Genomic DNA, 14,171 nt, shown 5'->3' with positions numbered 1-14,171 from the left:
GTCCAACCTATGTTGGAAGTGTAACCAAAAGACTGGAACTTTCTACCATCTGTGGTGGACTTGCCCAAGAGCAAAGAAATTCTGGACAAATATACATAGAGATATTGAAATTATTTTAAAAATTAAAATCCCATTAAAACTAGATTTTTAAAAAATGGAATTATTAGACAAATAAGTATTAAAATAATAGGAAATAGATGATGGCAGTAGCTAGAATTGAGTATGCAGAATTATGGAAACAACAAAATATACTAACATCAGAAAATCGGACTACAAAAGTTTAAAAGAAAAAAATGGACATTGCCCTATTAGAAATCAGTCAGTTTTTAATATGTGGTTGTAATGGTTAGATAGATAGATATGTTTTATTGATTGGCCTATTGGCCGTATCAAAACATTTAACACATAACACAATTAACACATAGTCATACATAGTCATACATACAACATACAACCCTCAGTATAAAAGAAGTTAAAATAAACAACCTGTCAACAAGATCTCGTTCAGGTCAAATGTCTGCGTCACCTCCACAGCTTACCCCAATCGATTCCAAATGTGCAATTCTCAGCTGTGTTGCTTTGAATAGAAAAAGGGCTGTTTTGTGTGTTATTTTAGGGTTCTGGCCGGCCAACAAAAATGAGGTTTTAATATATGGGTCCCAGTGTGTTTTTTGAATAATGTATGGTCCAAGGCAATGGTCTCTCTCTTTCTTATACAGCTCACAGTTGAACAATACATGTGTGATATCCTCCACCTGTGGTGCTCCACAAATACAAAATCGTTCGTTGTATGGGACTTGATTAAACCTTCCGTGCTTGTCCATTGTATCCAGCTGTTCAAAACGAGCTCTGGTAAATACCCTCCATGGTTGTAATGTTTCTTTCATTCTGACCTACATTTTAGAACCCAAAATAACCCGTCCACCTTCAAATGTGAAAATAATAGAAGGATTAAAAGCTGTTTTCCCATGCACTACAATGGGGAATCCCAAGCCTTCAGTCTCATGGATCAAAGGAGAACATGTTGTAAAGGTGAGTGGATATTACTATAAATCCAGGGATGTGATGTAGTCATGGGATGGGGATATGGGCTCCTTTTTGGAAAGACATAAAATATATTCTCTTTCCTACCTATTTGTTTTGGCAGGAAAACACACGGATTGCTATTCTTGAATCCGGCAGCTTAAGGATTCATAATGTTCAAAGAGAAGATGGTGGTCACTACAGATGTGTTGCAAAGAACAGCCTTGGCACAGCCTACTCGAAACCTGTAATTCTGGAAGTGGAAGGTGAGTAATGCACAGACATAAACATATTCATATATAGAGAGAGCTTGTGATTAAGTACTTACAACCCAAAGGTGAAAAGTCAAAAGAGATATATTAGAAAAATAGAAACGGGACTACTGTAAATACCCATCTAAAAGTTGACCTTGTGTATAAGTTGAGGGCAGGTTTTGAGACCAAAATTATGACTTTAGATATGGTCCATGGATGAATTTGGCATCATTCAATAGAGAAGGAAACGTGCCAGTGCTACCTAAGCATCAGCCATCACCATTTTCCTACCCAGGCATTTAAAAAAAAACATGCCAGAAAAAGTAGAGGGGATTGGTTTTATTGAGGTTCTCCTGGGGTGGACTAAACCTTCATATTCCACTACTCTATTCATAGAAAGGTTGGCTTTTATAAATAAGAGTTAATGGGCAATCTTTGGCCTTCCAGGTGTTTTGGACTTTAGCTCCCCATTTTCACTCCCTGGGACCTCATTTGAGGTTGTGTCCTATGGATCTCTTTACTATTGTAGTAAAGAGATCAGATTAGACGGGTGCCATTTGTTAGGGGGAATATATGACAAAGGTGGGGCTGGCCTTCATGCCCTTAGTGTATGCAGATTTTATGAGTCCATCTTATACACAAGGTTGCTACTGTCAGTTTTTGCAGAAGTTAGATATTGAACAATTTCTGTTAATGATGGTATCCCCTCAGCAATGTCAGATTCTTCTTGCACTATATTAAGTATTTTGAGGCAATGAATCTTGAGGCATCTGATGTGGTGAAGCAGTGGTAGCTTCCACATTAGTTGAGAGATGGGCCTTACTTTAAAAAAGGTATGCAAGGGGCTGAATGTAAATTAATTATCTTGAATAGCTCCTTTAAAGTTCAGATTGAAATCCAGAGTGAATTTATAAATTAATGACTTAGAACACACTAGCTGCCATTGGCATGAAGTAAAATACTAACATCACAAACCATATTATACAAGGCCAGGGCTGCCACAGTTTGCAACTGCCCATTTAGTTAGTGAATCATAGTTTGCGGTATCATTGGGAGCATTAGATGTGGCTGAAATGGATGTGCGTATATGAAGAACATGAAGCATCTGTATCCGTGCCCCACTAAAGCTCATTAGACATTTTGAACAATGATCAATCTTATCTGCCCCCAAGGAATTTTTGTTGGCTTTGAAATTGACGATTCTGCTTGATGTTTTGTTTCATGTCTGATATAATAGGTTGAAAATTAACAACCCAACTTTAGTTGTGAAGTTACAATTGCTTTTATGTGTTGGGTTGTTAATTTTCATTATTATGCGTGTATTTTTGTTGTGTTCAGGCATTGAATGTTTGCTTTTTATGATTGGAATCTGCCCTGAGTCCCTTTGGGGAGATTGGGCAGAATATAAATAAAGTTGTTTACTACTACTACTACTTCATAGCAGTCTCTCGCATGTCGTGGATTCCACTTTGTAGCCCCATTTCTGAAGGTTGGCTCTGCATCTCGTGGTGCCAGAGCGCAGTCTGTTCAGTGCTTTCCAAGTCGCCCAGTTTTCTGTGTGCCCAGGAGGGAGTCTCTCATTTGGTACCAGCCACTGATTGAGGATCTGGGTTTGTGCCTGCCACTTTTGGACTCTTGCTTGCTGAGGTCTTCCAGCAAGTGTCTGTAGATCTTATAAAACTATTTCATGATTTAAGTCGTTGGTGTGCTGGCTGATACCCAAACAGGGGGTGGGCCGGAGATGCCACTGCCTTAGTACTATCACTATTGGTTGCTACTCCCCGGCGGTTGTCAGGTGGTGCAATAATGATTAAACAGTGTAATTTCTCCAGTGGTGTAGGGCATAGACACCCAGTGATAATGTGGCATGTTCCATTAAGAGCCACATCCACTCTTTTAGTGTGATGTGTTCCACACTGGGCATGCATACTCAGCAGCAGAGTAGCATAGCTCAAGGGCAGATGTCTTCACTGTATCTGGTTGTGATCCCCAGGTTGTGCCAGTCAGCTTTCATATGATATTGTTTCTAGCGCCCACTTTTTTCTTGATATTTAGGTAGTTCTTCTTGTAGGTCAGAGCACACCCAACTCCGAGGTATTTGGGTGTGCTGCTATGCTCCTGTGGGATTACTTCCCAGGTAATCCTCAGAGCACGGGATGCTTGACTGTTCTTATGATGAAAAGGACATGTCTGTGTTGTGAAAAATGAGGTGGAAGGAAGGGTGCATTTCACAGTCACCATTTTAAAGGGAAATGTGGTGCAGAATCATACTAAGGTAATTTAGTCAGCAAGACAGAAAATACTGCCAATAGCAAAGCAGTAACAGTAACTAGAATAAGATCGAGCCAAATAATTGATTATTGTCTCTTAGAAAGATGTTTTTTTTAAATGAGAGACTTACAACCTCATCACACACACCCACACACCGGTGCCGTTTTGCCAGCCTCTTGGGCTACAACTCTTGTCTTCTGTGATCATGTTGGCTCAGGCTGAAAGACCTGGAGATCCACAGGTCTCTTACCAGTATGTAGGGAGACTTGGTCTTCTTCACTGTTAGATAACACTGGCCAATACATATTTTGGTGCCTCAAATGTTAGCCCTTTTTCTGGGTATATTTCACTTGCCAATTCCAAAAATGGCAACAGTTTCCCCCTATTAGATCTAATTTTTGAGATATATAATCTGTGCCATTGGCTCATCTATATTAAATCATGATAACCATATGAAAGAAATTAGAACTGATGCGGTCTATTCAATGCAGTTTTCTGAATCAGCACCCCGAATAACCCCGGGAACAGGCCTAAAATCCAAGACACCAAAATTTTCTTTTTGTTGGGCTGTGTAATAAACAAAGCAACAATTTTTTTTACTGTTTCATGACTCTTAAAACATGTTGTATGCAGTTACCATTTTGAGATCATGAAAATAAAGACACTTGATTTTCTGTAGAATCTGTTGTAATGCAACATATTTGTTTGTCAGTGTCTGATGACTCAGAACCATTATTTAGCCCCCCGACTGTGAATCTCTAGGATTTTCCTCGATATAAAAGCAGAATAACTTTGTATATGTTCAAGAGCCCCTGGCGGTGCAGTAGGTTAAACCCTTGTGCCAGCAGGACAGAAGACTGACAGATTGGAGGGTTGAATCCGGGGAGAGTGTGGATGAGCTCCCTCAGTCAGCTCCAGATCTCCATGTGGGGACATGAGAGAAGCCTCCCACAAGGATGATAAAACATCCCGGTGTCCCCTGGGCAACATTCTTGCAGATGGCCAATTCTCTCATACCAGAAGTGACTTGCAGTTTCTTAAATTGGTCCTGACAGGGAAAAAAATCACTCTGCTATGCTTTTTGGATTAATGTTCACAGTGGATGGGAAGAACTAAGGTCCCTTCTACACTGCCAAATAAAATCCAGATTATCTGCTTTGAATTGGATTATATGGCAGTGTAGACTCATATAATCCAGTTCAAAGCAGATAATCTGGATTATCTGCTTTGATACTCTGGATTATATGGCTGTTAGAAAGGGCCTCAGGCTACCAAACATGTGCACCACCCATACCTGAAAATATTAAGCACCTGTTTTAAATCTAATTCTTAACAAAGTTAGGCATTGTGCTGAAATTTGATCATGATGAGCATAAGTAATCCCTTTTCAACGCATATTATCTTTTTCTTCGAAGTGAAAATATTCATTTGTTTTCTCCATTTTTTGTTGTGCAGTTTTCAAAGAGACAAATGCAACATATGGAGGTATCTTGGGGTGGTTTGCTGTGTTTTAGTACTATAGTATTAATAATCTTTGCAGTGATAATATTCCAAATGATAAACTTTGTTTAGTTGATGATACTAACAAAGTTTATGGGAACTGATAGAGACAGAGAGAGCATGTGAGCAGAGTGACCTTGGGTATTACATACATTATGGAACCATATAGTCATTGTCAACCATTGTATTCAGTGCATACAATGGTTTAACCTGTGTGTGCACTGCAGAGTGGAAATGGAATTCCATTCCCATTTATCCAAACTTTGAATTTTCTGAAGGTTTTGGATTGGAAGTCCTCCAGGATAAATGGGCATTTTCTTTATTGGAAAATACAATCTCTTTGGCCATTAGGAATTGCCTCTTTATGCATGCATTTTGCATGGTTTAACAAAGTGCATGTCCTAAACAAAGGCATTTACCACCCTTCTTTATTAAAATGCATATAGGTGAAATATTTCAAGCACTTATAACCTCACAATCTTATTGAGATCTGCTATAGCACCAAAATAACATTTTCCCCTTAAAAGCTGAATATGAACGTGATGTTTCCACTCAAGTTGTCTGAAGTACCATTGACGGCAATGCAACTTGGGATGCTCCTCAAACTTAAATGCATTCCAGATATTGGTTAAGTGAAATCAATTGACTTTTCTCAAGGGTGACATTAATTAGGATCAGTATATCAACCTGGCCAGAATATGAAAATAACCTTAGAAGGAAATCCCACAAAATCCACATTTACATGTTATTTTTTGTGATCTAAGTAAATTTGAACATGTAAAATAGTTACAATTGATAATAGGGAACGCCAGCAACAGAAGTGTATCTTTATAATTCAGATTCAGAAGGCTGGAATCCAGTATGAAAAATATATATATTTACCGTTGTTATGATGTTGTGCAGTGAATCCTTTCCATGAGTAGACATTGTTGGAGGTTGTAAATGTAAATAAATAGAAGCTTTACCACAGTTTCTGAACCAAAATATACCCTACAGTATAATAATGTGTCACTCGGATTTGTGTAATGAGTTATAGTAACTTTACTTCTGTTCAAAAGGTCAAATAGCAGTCTCTCTGAATTCTTAAAGAGAATAGAGGAAATAAACAGTCCTTTGAAACAATCTTTAAAATATGCTTCATGCCTTAGAAATGATCAGGCTTCAGAGAGTTGGCAGCCATTTCCTTCCTGGCTGTTCCCAGTCAGTGCTCTCTTCACTCTGAGGTGAAAGTGGCAGTTAAAACCCTTTGTCTCAGCAGCAAGCCAGAAACAGTAGCCAATAAACTCTGGCTCCTGGCATGCTCAGCCAATCAGCTGCCGACACATACCTTTCCAGTCAACCCATTACATCATGGTGGTTTGTTTTTTTTTACAAATCCCCACAGACATTACTAAAATATTATCACATAACTTCTTGAAAAGGAGAGCAGTGTAAATGCCAGAAGAATCACACAAACATACAAAATGTTTGTGTGACAACTTTCTTTTATTTCAGTAAACACTGTAATATGATTAGTCTTGAGGTATGTTAGAACTCCCTTGGAGAGGGGATTGCTGCTACTTGAGTGGCCAAATGGAGCATAGAATATCAATGTCTTACTCTGTTTCAGCATCTGAAGAAATGACAGTTAACTCAGAACTGACCTAGATTTAATCATGTAATATGATGCCAAGTTTTTGATTTAAAAAGGGTGATTTGATAGGGTGATGTGCTTGATCAGGGTCATGGTATGCAATTTATTTATTTACTATATTTTTACACCGCTCTTCTCAACCCAAAGGGGACTCAGAGAGGCTTACAGGTATGGCAAGATTCAATGCCACATTACAAATGCAAAAAAGTAATCTTTAATTCCTTTTGTCTGTAGTGGCCCCAGTCAGAATTGTCCTCTCCCATAGAGCTGTCAGAGTGGAAACTAGAGAGGACACTTGTACCTGTGTTGAAGATAGATTTTCAGCAAGGGGTGCTTGTCATGCAACCAGGGCGTATCCACACTAAGCAAAACCTTCAGACTCACTTCAGATGGAAGGGTGTCTGTCTTCATGATGCACAACTACTTCTGATTAATACCTTGAAAATGTTTGATTTAAACAATTCCTTGCCCCACATGGAGTCACGGTGTCGCAGTGGGTTAAAGCGCTGAGCTGCTGAACTTGCTGATCAAAAGTTCACAGGTTCAAATCCGGGAAGCAACGTGAGCTCCCATTGTTAGCCCCAGCTTCTGCCAACCTAGCAGTTCGAAAACATGCAAATGTGAGCAGATCAATAGGTACTGCTCCAGAAGGAAGGTAACAGTGCTCCATGTAGTAATGCCGGCCACGTGAACTTGGAGGAATCTACGGACAAGGCCAGCTCTTTGGCTTAGAAATGGAGATGAGCACCAACCCCCAGAATCGGACACGACTGGACTTAATGTCAGGGGAAAACCGTTACCTTTTACCTGACCCACTTTGGGCAGACCTGAGAGATTAGAGTTTGCTGGAAACTCTAGAGCAGTATTTCTCAAACTCTGCTCCTTCAGGTGTTTTGGACTTCAGCTCCCAGAAATCCCTGCCAGCTTACCAGCTGTTAAGTACAAAAACACCTGGAGGAGCAGAGCTTGAGAAACACTGCTCTAGAGCATGCAGAAGCTTCAGGACAGTGTGTACTGCCGGATTCGCTTTTCAGATGGGACACCATCACCCTTTCCCTGAGATCATTAGCAATCATGGCTAGGATATACCTCTGGTGTTCCTAGCCAACCATGGAGCTCTGTGTGAGCTCCTGGCCATTGCAGACACTCTTGCTGATATCAGAACAGGGTGTCTGCACAACCACCATGAAGGGAGGCAGTGATCCTGTGAGACAAGGCGATCTCCCCTCCTTCATCCAACCAAGCAGGTAGCTCTGCTGATGTCAGAACAGGATGCCCATGTGGCTAGGAAGGAGAGGGGATTGTTTCCTCCTCCTTGTTGGTCACTTGGATTCTGAAATCATCACAGGTGCTCATGCAATCAGGTCTGTGCAATCTCTCTTACTTCTTCCTGGTCACATGGGGACCTCTGCTGATGCCAGAAGGGGGAGCACAGAAGGAGGAGAGAATCCATCCTCCTTCATGCTGGTCATGTGGACACCCCATTCTGATGTCAGTAGAACCTCCTGTGATGGCAGGAGCTTGTATGGGCACAGCTAAGAATGATGGCAGTGGTGATACAGGCCCCTTCCACACAGCTGAATAAAATCTCACATGTTCTGCTTTGAACTGGAATATATGGCAGTGTGGACTCAGATAAACCAGTTCAAACCAGATATTGTGGGATATTCTGCCTTGATATTCTGAGTTATATAGCTGTGTAGAAGAGGCCTCAGAGGAGTTATACTTCCAGACTGTGCAAGCCCAGATTTGGCACAAGCCAGATCCTGGACTATTCCAGGGCACATTTACACTGGTGTAGATGAGCACCCAGTAGCAATGATTAAAGGCACAGAAGTACTGAAGTGGTTTGAATATTGCAGTGGTTCTCAACCTGGGGTCCCCAGATGTTTTTGGCCTTCAACTCCCAGCTGGTAAACTGGCTGGGATTTCTCGGAATTGTAGGCCAAAAACATCTGGGGAGGCCAGGTTGAGAATCACTGGAATATTGGATTATAATTCTGGAGGCCATGGTTTGATTCTCCACTCAGCCATGGAAATACCTGCTTTGAAGTGTGTTATCTGAGTCCACATTCAAATAATGTGGGATTTTCTGCCTTGATATTCTGGGATATAGGGCTGCATAGAAGGGCCCTAGGTGAGTCACCCTTTGAACCCCCCAACAATCCATAATAGGTTTGCCTTAGGGTTGCCATAAGTTGGAAATCACTAGAAAGTAATAACAAAGCTCCTTCCAGTTTTCACTCTAATAAGACTATGCAATATATTGTCAAGGCTTCCATGGCTGGAATCACTGGGTTGTTGTGGGTTTTTTTTTTTTGGGGGGGGGGGGGGCTATATGGCCATGTTCTAGAAGCATTCTCTCCTGACATTCCGCCTGCATCTATAGCAGACATCCTCAGAGGTTGTGAAGTCACAACCTCTGAGGATGCCTGCCATAGATGGAGGTGAAACATCAGAATGCTTCTAGAACATGGCCATATAGCCTGAAAAAAACCTACAACAACCCAGATCATGCAATAGTTCTTTACGATGGGAGGGGTTGCTATTTGTACATAGCAGAAGGGTAACTGAAACTTTAATGGGGTGAAGTTCCCCTCCCTTCACACCACTGTCCTGAGGCACAACTCACCCCTCCCTTGTCTATTTTTAAATAAAAAAATCAGCCAACACAATGCCAACTGACACGACAAATGTCACCTGTAATTTGGCCTTTGTTGGACTCAGTCCAGGATAGAACAAAAGGCATGTGTTGATAGACTATATATGGGCACAACACTGATACCTGAATGACCAGCTTATTTTGAAAGCTAAAACTCTCCCCTGCATTTGCATTAATCTTGCTGATTAGTCCTGAGAAAAACATACATGTGAAGCTCAGAGAACATTAAGCATTAGCCCAGCTTCATAGCCATTTAGACAGAATCTAGTGTATTGGGATAATGACAACCACCAACAACTGAATTAGGAAGCAATTCGCTACTGTATGAACCCCTCATTTACAGATTCAGTATCCATGGTGTCACTTAAACAAACTCAAAAAAAAAAATCTCCCCTCTAAAAAGTGTTTATGGGTCTCTCTAGGTTTTCCAGTGCAAGTCTATGATATGCTTCTGTCTCATCTATATAAATAAAAATGTAATGTTTGTTTGTGGGATTAACATAATTGACGCCAAATTCGGACACAATACACTATCAGGCCAGCAAGTGACCATCACTCATAAAAACACAGAAAAACACAGTGGAAGAGACTTAAAAAGCCAAAAAATAAAAAATGCATTACAACGCATGCGCAAAACCACATATATACACATATACACAAATATATACACACACATATATACCTACACACAAAACACATATACATACTAAACTGTGAAAAGAATGGCAAAATAATACATTACATATTACAGATTGAAAATGCAAGTGAAATTAATTATCAAGCAAAGAGGAAAAAATATAAGACCCTATTAAGTGAATGCAAGGTTGCCTATAAGTTTTCCTGTCTCATCCATCTCACGATTACAATGTGCTTGGATGCCCCTCTATTGCACTGACTCTGGATGACTACATTAAATAACTGGGTTGAAAGATACATAATTTCACATTTCATATTCTGGAAATAATATTTTGAGTGTGTGTGCTTGATCATTGTGTGCATTTCTGACTAATGATTCTGGAGTAATTTCAGGATGCTGGGAGGACAGAACCTGCTGGTGCCCATCAGACAATGTAGGGCTACTTTTGGCAGGGCTTCTTGCTTCCAGCATCCTGGTAGTGTCCTAGAACCCTGCCCAAAGAACACAGGAGGCTTCCCATGTTCTCATTGGCAAGAATGGGGCCAGTGTGGGTGGAAGCCGGGTGATGACACTTTCCCCCATGGGATGGGTAAGAGTGTGATGTGGGCAATGTGGGATGTGAGATGATGGTTTACCCTGCTGTCCACCTGCTGCTTGCCTGATTTCCAATGCTACCAGGCCAATCCCCCTGCAATTACTCGCTTTTTGGACCTCAGTGTGATGAGGTCCTTAGATGATCGAATTTACCTAATGATTTTGGCCTAAGAAAGGACTAGAGCAGCCCTCCCTTTAAATTGCAATGTGTATAAACAGTTTCCAAATGGCACGAGCCTTTCTTGCAAGTTCGGATTCATTTAGGGAAGATGAATGTTTTAACAGTGGCCTGAGCTCAGCACAAATGAACTTTGCAGAGCTGAAGCCACATCTAAGTGCTAAGGGAAGTCTGAAAGGCACTCCTAGGGTGCACCTACACAGGCCACATACCCCAGGTCTGACTCAGAGTAGAGTGTTCTGGATCAGCCTTTGCACAAGCAGTCTCTGAGCCACTATTTATTTGTCGTGTCAGAGCAACCAGTCCATTATATTACATTTCTAACAGAACAAAGCAAACAAACAGAAAAATACAAAACTTGTGAGTTTGGTAGTTGGTTAAATGTCCTTTGACCAGTATCTGGCCACTTGGAGTGCTTCCGGTGTTGCTGCAAGAAGGTCCTCCATTGTGCATGTAGCAGGGCTCAGGTTGCATTGTAGCAGGTGGTCAGTGGTTTGTTCTTCTCCACACTCGCATGTCGAGGATTCCACTTTGTAGCCCCATTTCTGAAGGTTGGCTCTGCATCTCGTGGTGCCAGAGCGGAATCTGTTCTGTGCCTTCCAAGTCACCCAGTCTTCTGTGTGCCCAGGAGGGAGTCTCTCATTTGGTATCAGCCATTGGTTGAGGTGCTGGGTTTGAGCCTGCCACTTTTGGACTCTCGCTTGCTGAGGTGTTCCAGCGAGTGTCTCTGTAGATCTTGGAAAACTATGTCTAGATTTAAGTCGTTGACGTGCTGGCTGATACCCAAACAGGGGATGAGCTGGAGATGTCTCTGCCTTGGTCCTTTCACTATTGGCTGCTACTTCCCGGCGGATGTCAGGTGGTGCAACACCTGCTAAGCAATGTAATTTCTCCAGTGGTGTAGGGCGCAGACACCCCGTGATAATGCGGCATGTCTCATTAAGAGCCACATCTACTGTTTTAGTGTGGTGAGATGTGTTCCACACTGGGCATGCATACTCAGCAGCAGAGTAGCACAGCGCAAGGGCAGATGTCTTCACTGTACCTGGTTGTGATCCCCAGGTTGTGCCAGTCAGCTTTCGTATGATATTGTTTCTGGCACCCACCTTTTGCTTGATGTTCAGGCAGTGCTTCTTGTAGGTAAGAGCACAGTCCAGAGTGACTCCCAGGTATTTGGGTGCGCTGCAATGCTCCAGTGGGATTCCTTCCCAGGTGATCTTCAGAGCTCGGGATGCTTCTCTGTTCTTGAGATGAAAGGCACATGTCTGTGTCTTAGATGGGTTAGGGATCAGCTGGTTTTCCCTGTAGTAGGCAGTAAGAGCACCTAGAGCTTCGGAGAGCTTCTGTTCTACCGTCTCAAAACTCCCTGCTTGGGCAGTAATGGCACGATCATCAGCATAGATGAAACTCTCTGTCCCTTCTGGCAGTGGCTGGTCATTTGTGTAAATGTTGAACATTGATGGAGCAAGCACGCTCCCCTGAGGCAGGCCGTTCTTCTGTTTTCGCCATCTGCTTCTCTGGCCCTGGAACTCAACAAAAAAGCTCCTGTTTTGTAGCAGGTTTCCTATGAAGCGGGTGAGATGGTAGTCCTTTGTGATATTATACATTTTTCTCAGGAGGAGGCGGTGGTTCACAGTATCATAGGCTGCTGACAGGTCTATGAAGACAGCTCCTGTGATCTGCTGCCTTCCAAAGCCATCTTCTATGTGCTGAGTCAGGTTCAGCACTTGCGATGTGCAGCTTTTGCCTTTCCTGAAGCCAGCTTGCTGGGGAATCAGACATGGGTCTATTTTTTCCATAATTCTATGCAAAATAAGTCTCTCCAGAACTTTGTAAAGGTGACTGTGAGGGAAAGGTGCCCTCACAGTCATGCACAATACTGCCTCAGTTATGGGAGGCAGTCCACAACATCCACCAGCACTGAACCTGGTTCACTGCCACTGGATAGCCTTACTGTCGCTGGCCTGTCATAACAGTAATCATGGAGTGCAAAATTACTCCTGGTTGCTAGTAGTAATGCTTGTCAAAACACCTGTGTTAATGGAAAGGGGAAACCTTGCCCTTTCCCAAGAAGTTTAGATAATGGCAAATGCCGCAGCCTCACTTAGGTGGTCTGTTTTGCTTCGTTAATTCTTTTTTTTTTTTTTTGCCATCTTAGAATAATAGAATAATAGAGTTGGAAGATATCACGCAGGCCATCTAGTTCAACCCCCAGCCTTGCAGGAAAAACACAATTGAACTACCCCCAACAGATGGCCATCTAGCCTCTGCTTAAAACCTTCCAAGGAAGGAGCTTCCACTACACTGAGGCAAAGAGTTCCACTGTTGAACAGCTCGTACGGTCAGGAAGTTCTTCTGCAATCTGCAATCTGGCAATCTGGCAGCCCATTAGGAAGTTCTTCCTAATGACATAACTTAGCCAAATATGTTCTAGTTTTCATGTGTGAAATGCTGGAGAATATTTACTTCATGGATTGGAGCCAATTAGAGAAAAAACAATCAATACAATGTGGGCATTTTTTCAGGGAAGAATGAGTGATAGGAGGATTAAACATCTTGGAATTCTGTCAGATTCCTCCTGCTCAGGCGTTCTGTACTCCTGCCTTTGACTTGGAGAGGAAAAATGTGTTTGTAAGATAATATTTTTTTTCTTGCAGGGTATTTCTTTACTGTTACATGGGAACACTAACAACAAATACATTTTCAGTTTACACCGAAGTGATATCTAACTTGGTTCACATCTCACCCAGTGCCTTTGGCTATGACAGATGCAACTGAACATTCAGCTTGCACCTGTTGAGTCCTTTTATCACACAACTATTACATTGCTTCTTTAACAGTATTCTAAGTTGATAGTAAACTTGAAAATCTGCAATCTGGCAGCCCAATACACCGGAGACGTCGCCTCTTTCCCACCACAAAGTTTTGAGATTCTTGTACTTTTAGGGTGCAGTCTTACACATATCTATCTAGATGTTAGTCTCACTGAGCCTCCTAGATAAGTAGAGATAGGACTGCAACTGCACTTGTTATTATTTTATTAAAATAATTATTTTATTATTCATTTTTTAGGATAGAATATATTATTATAGAAGCCCCCAGTGGTGCAGTGGGTTAAACCGCTGAGCTGCTAAACTTGTTGACCGAAAGGTCACAGGTTCAAATCCGAGGAGCAGCGTGAACTTCCACTATTAACCCCAGCTTCTGCCAACCTAGCAGTTTGAAAACATGCAAATGTGAGTAGATCAATAGGTACCGCTCCGGCGGGAAGGTAAAGGTACTCCATGCAGTCATGCTGGCCACATGACCTTGGAGGTGTCTATGTGGGGCTGGGGAGTGGCTGGATGTAACATCAAACTATATTCATTTCACAGTGTAGATACACTGAAAGAGTCCTATAATGTGCTAAAAACTAACCT

The 14,171-nt window shown here is 41.8% G+C and overlaps 1 protein-coding gene across 1 annotated transcript in view; it reads left to right on the top strand.

Annotated features, from left to right (window-relative positions):
• MUSK (muscle associated receptor tyrosine kinase) overlaps positions 1-14,171 on the top strand; it is a 58,331-nt gene that overhangs the window by 7,351 nt on the left and 36,809 nt on the right. The window contains exons 4-5 of the mRNA XM_060762512.2: positions 905-1,032; positions 1,148-1,289. Coding sequence (XP_060618495.2) covers positions 905-1,032; positions 1,148-1,289 — 270 coding nt within the window. The remainder of the gene's footprint in view (positions 1-904; positions 1,033-1,147; positions 1,290-14,171) is intronic.

This window comes from Anolis sagrei, chromosome 2 (assembly GCF_037176765.1).
Source record: "Anolis sagrei isolate rAnoSag1 chromosome 2, rAnoSag1.mat, whole genome shotgun sequence".
In the NCBI taxonomy this organism is placed as follows: domain Eukaryota; kingdom Metazoa; phylum Chordata; class Lepidosauria; order Squamata; family Dactyloidae; genus Anolis; species Anolis sagrei.
Note: the sequence above shows the minus strand (reverse complement) of the source record. Positions and strands in the feature narration are given on the sequence as shown.